This window comes from Poecilia reticulata, linkage group LG3 (genome assembly GCF_000633615.1).
Source record: "Poecilia reticulata strain Guanapo linkage group LG3, Guppy_female_1.0+MT, whole genome shotgun sequence".
NCBI lineage: Eukaryota > Metazoa > Chordata > Actinopteri > Cyprinodontiformes > Poeciliidae > Poecilia > Poecilia reticulata.
Window position 1 is genome coordinate 32838647 of NC_024333.1, and position 3937 is coordinate 32842583.

Sequence of the window (3937 nt, forward strand, 5' to 3'; positions counted from 1 at the left end):
TAATCTGGTTGGCTGAGAATAAACTGCCTGTTGTTTACATGAAGCTGCTATTTACCAAATAATCCATTACTCTGTCAGCAACGACCCCTTGCTGTTATTGTTGACTTCTCGGAGCTTTTCTTGCCCAGCAACTTTTACGGGATGACTCACCCAAGGCGGCTGTTACGCATGACAAAAAGAGGGGGGTAAAAAAAATAAAAAAATCAAAGAATAAGGTGGAGCAAGCAGATGGAGCATCTCACATAAAAAGGTGTTTGTCGCGGCGGAGCTGAGTACTATCTGAGATCGGGGGAAAGGGCCACATGTTGCCGCGCACCGGGACCATGCAGAGCTCCAGGCTGCTGAGCGGGGCGCTCCTCTGCGCACTGCTGCTGCTCTCCGCCGGCGCCGCCGGAGCCCGAGCGCAGGGGCTGCTGGATGCGGAGTCCGAGGAGGAGCTGAGCCCCAGAGCGCTGCGGGACTTCTACCCGAAAGGACCGAACCTGACCAGTGAGAAGCAGCTGGTGAGTCCTTGCAAAATCCCGGATATTTAGATATTTTTACGCAATTTTTCACTTGAGATTTCTTCACTTAAACTTTCATTTAAGTCCAATTAGAAGTAAAATGGCATAAATGATAGTTTTTAACGTGCAAATAATGACATTTTGCATCTGGACTTTCCGTTTCCTGGCAGCTTGGAGCTCTCCAAGAAGTTCTTGAAAAGCTGCAGGCTAAACGACTTCCTTCGTGGGAAAAGAAATTCGGTCAAGTCCCAACGGTATATGCAAAACACGCATTTTATTTATTTATTTATTTCCACCTAACTTTTCATATATGTGTTTATAATTGAATTAAACATCTTCTGTTGTTGTCTCCCCGTCAGTGTGATGTTGGAGAGCAGTGCGCGGTGAGGAAAGGCGCACGAATCGGGAAGATGTGCGACTGTCCCCGGGGAGCTTTCTGCAACTTCTTCCTGCTGAAGTGCTTATGAGCCTCTCCGGGTCGGAATGTAGCTTCGAGAAGAGAAACTTTCACTGAATCCCTTTGTAATTACGCTCAGATTTTTTTAATTATTGCACAGCTCAGGCTCAGCTGGAGTGACTGTCCAACACTTACAACAAAGAACTGTAGAAACTGTGTTAGGAGTAAAACATTCCGTGTTATTTTACAGAAAACGACATGAGGATGAGGATATCATAGAAAGTTTCTGTAAATATTTACTTCAACCTCAATAAACTCAACCTGTGGGACCATAAGCACACTGTAATGTCAAACCAGCAATATTCTACCCTTCATCCGCTGTGTTTAGTTTCAGCTGAATGTTTTATGTGCCATGATAATAAAATCCTGTTGTTTTGTAAAGCAGAGGAGTGGCTGTATTCTTTAAAAATGTGTTAAACTGGGCTGGATAATCAGGTGTTAGATGTGACATCAAGCATCCTGAGGCTGGTCAGAAAATAAAACATCAGAAAAAGGTTTAAAATTAAAGCCAGATGAGCCTCAGAGGATGAGCCAGAAAGTGACATGTCAGTCAGGCTGACACCGCGCCAGAAACACCCTGGGCAGCTGCAGGATGCTGACGACAACACGTGTTTAAAAAAAAACCTTAAATAAATCTGAAAAATAATCTATGGTTAATTAGATGGCGCATATATTTACCTCCCCCATATGAATCAGTAGTAATCACATCGCGCTATAAGTATTTCTGATTACGTTTCTACCAACTTTCCACATGTAAAGACTTACAATTTTGAATATTTTTGTTTTAAAATAACTCAAACTCCATCAAATGTTTGTGAACTAAACTTTGAAAATCATGACACAGATTTTCAATAATATTTAAGTCTGAATTGAAGCAACGTTTTGAATGTAGGGCGTAAATCATATTTATGTTCCTTAAATTACATAAACACTAAAGATTAACTGTGTTTTAAATATTAATAAGCAGAGCTGGATTTGAATAAACAATGTTTTTCTTATCCTAATATTCTCCTTATTCTCATTTGTTCTGAGAATAAAATATACACAACTGGACTCTATTTACTAATTATCTGACTTCTTAAAGGAACWGGCAGCATTGGATTAATTTAGAGCTACCAGCGTAAAAGACTGTATACATAGTTCTGGTCTGTCATGAAATCCCAATAAAATGCATTAATCTTAGTGGCTGAAACAAATTATGAAAACAACCAATCTGCAATTGAAAGGAAGTACATTTAAACTGAACAAAATGACAAAGATATGATTCAAATCAAACATTATCATACATTATCAGCACCATAAAAGTTTGTTTTGCGGTTTCTATTTTCGCTCAGCTTGACTGACAGTTTATTGAGCTGTGTGTGTCCAAAGAAAAGAGGAAATTTTAGATAAGAAAATGAGTTGGAGATTAAAATATATTCAACGGTTTAACAGGATTTGTAAGACAGGGAAAAAAAATATCCAAAATATCTGAAAAATGAGCCGAGTGAGGGTTAATATGTGCCAAGTTTTAAGCTGAAATCAACAAACCTACAAACCTCGGTCTCGGTTCTGTTGAAGTGAACTCTGCTGCGGTCCGAATATGAACTCCAACCGGACAGGACACCGCTCCAAAGGCAGGAAGCGGACWACAGCGCAGGGCATTCTGGGTAAATACAACAAAACAAACGCGATAGCATAGCGCAAGTGGGAGAAATGGCTTGTGTTCCTTTATCAAAAGAAAAATCCTACAACCACTAAAATCTGACAGCGCTCCATTTTGTTTGCATTTCGTGAAGAAGGAAGTTGTGCTCAGTGTCTTCAGAGGATTTTGTGTCGTTTCCTTCAGTGGTTCTTTGTGCAGCGCCCCCACAGACGAGGAGTGGAACAGGTTTTTAAAACGTTTTTGACTCAGATAGTTTGGTCCCAAATCGAACCGAGTCTACCGGACTATTAGATGTGAAAATAGAAACAAGATTGATTTAAGAGAAATAAGAAACCGAAACAAAAATAATAATGGAATTAGGAACAAATAATCAAAATAACCCAAAAACAACCCAATCCTGACATTTGAAAACGAGAAAAACGTCTGCACACTGCTGCTCATGCAGGATATTTCACATTACAGTAAAATAACCCTATTATCTCCTTTATTATACGTTTTGAATTTTTCATTGAGTATCCAATTTTCTGCAAAAATCATGTCTGATTTCTATGTTTTGCTYATTTAAAACCAACCACCTATGAAAAATACATTAAACACTTTAGGAAACTTAAACCTCGGTGTGGCTACCTGCGATTCCTGGCAGAGAAGCTTTTGCAGAGGAAGTCTGACRAAGCTGCAGCTGTTCTAATCACACTCACCTGGCTCTGCTTCCTAAACCTCCAGATGAGCCAAAACTCACACCCCAACTCCAAAAGGCTGAGCTCTATTTATAACATCTGGCTCCGAAGCTCCTGAACAGCAGCTGATWTTTCAGAAAAAACAACAACAAACCAGCTGAGCTCAGTGTAAACATTGGCAGCAGCCCTCAATTTAATTTCTCTGTGACACAACAAAGTGCAGTGCTTCAGATAAAACATAATTATAGAGCATTCTGTGGTAAACTGCAAACACCATCGATTTAACTGGAATTTCATGAGACTGACAATGAATCACCAACCTTCAGTCGTTTCTACCCTCACTCTAAATAATTGACTTTTGTTTAAAGCTGTGAAACCTTCATAAAAATTCAAAACAGATAGCTCATGCACCTGCAGTATAAAACTCACGCTGAAGAGCGATAATTTTACTTATGATTTCAGGGGAGGGCTGCACAGTGGCGCAGTTGGTAGAGCTGTTGCCTTGCAGCAAGAAGGTTCTGGGTTCGATTCCCGGCCCCAGTCTTTCTGCATGGAGTCTACATGTTCTCCCTGTGCATGGTGGGTTTTCTCCAGGTACTCCGGTTTCCTCCCACAGTCCAAAAACATGACTGTCAGGTTAATTGGCCTCTCCAAA

General features: G+C 40.4%; 1 protein-coding gene across 1 annotated transcript; it reads left to right on the forward strand.

The window, feature by feature from the left end:
* The first annotated feature begins 215 nt into the window (after nucleotides 1-215).
* On the forward strand, nucleotides 216-1346 carry cart3 (cocaine- and amphetamine-regulated transcript 3). Its single transcript, XM_008406050.2, has 3 exons — nucleotides 216-503; nucleotides 674-757; nucleotides 863-1346. The coding sequence occupies exons 1-3, from the start codon at nucleotides 303-305 to the stop codon at nucleotides 968-970; spliced, it is 393 nt and encodes a 130-aa protein (XP_008404272.1). The 5' UTR covers nucleotides 216-302; the 3' UTR covers nucleotides 971-1346.
* The last annotated feature ends 2591 nt before the right edge of the window (nucleotides 1347-3937 follow it).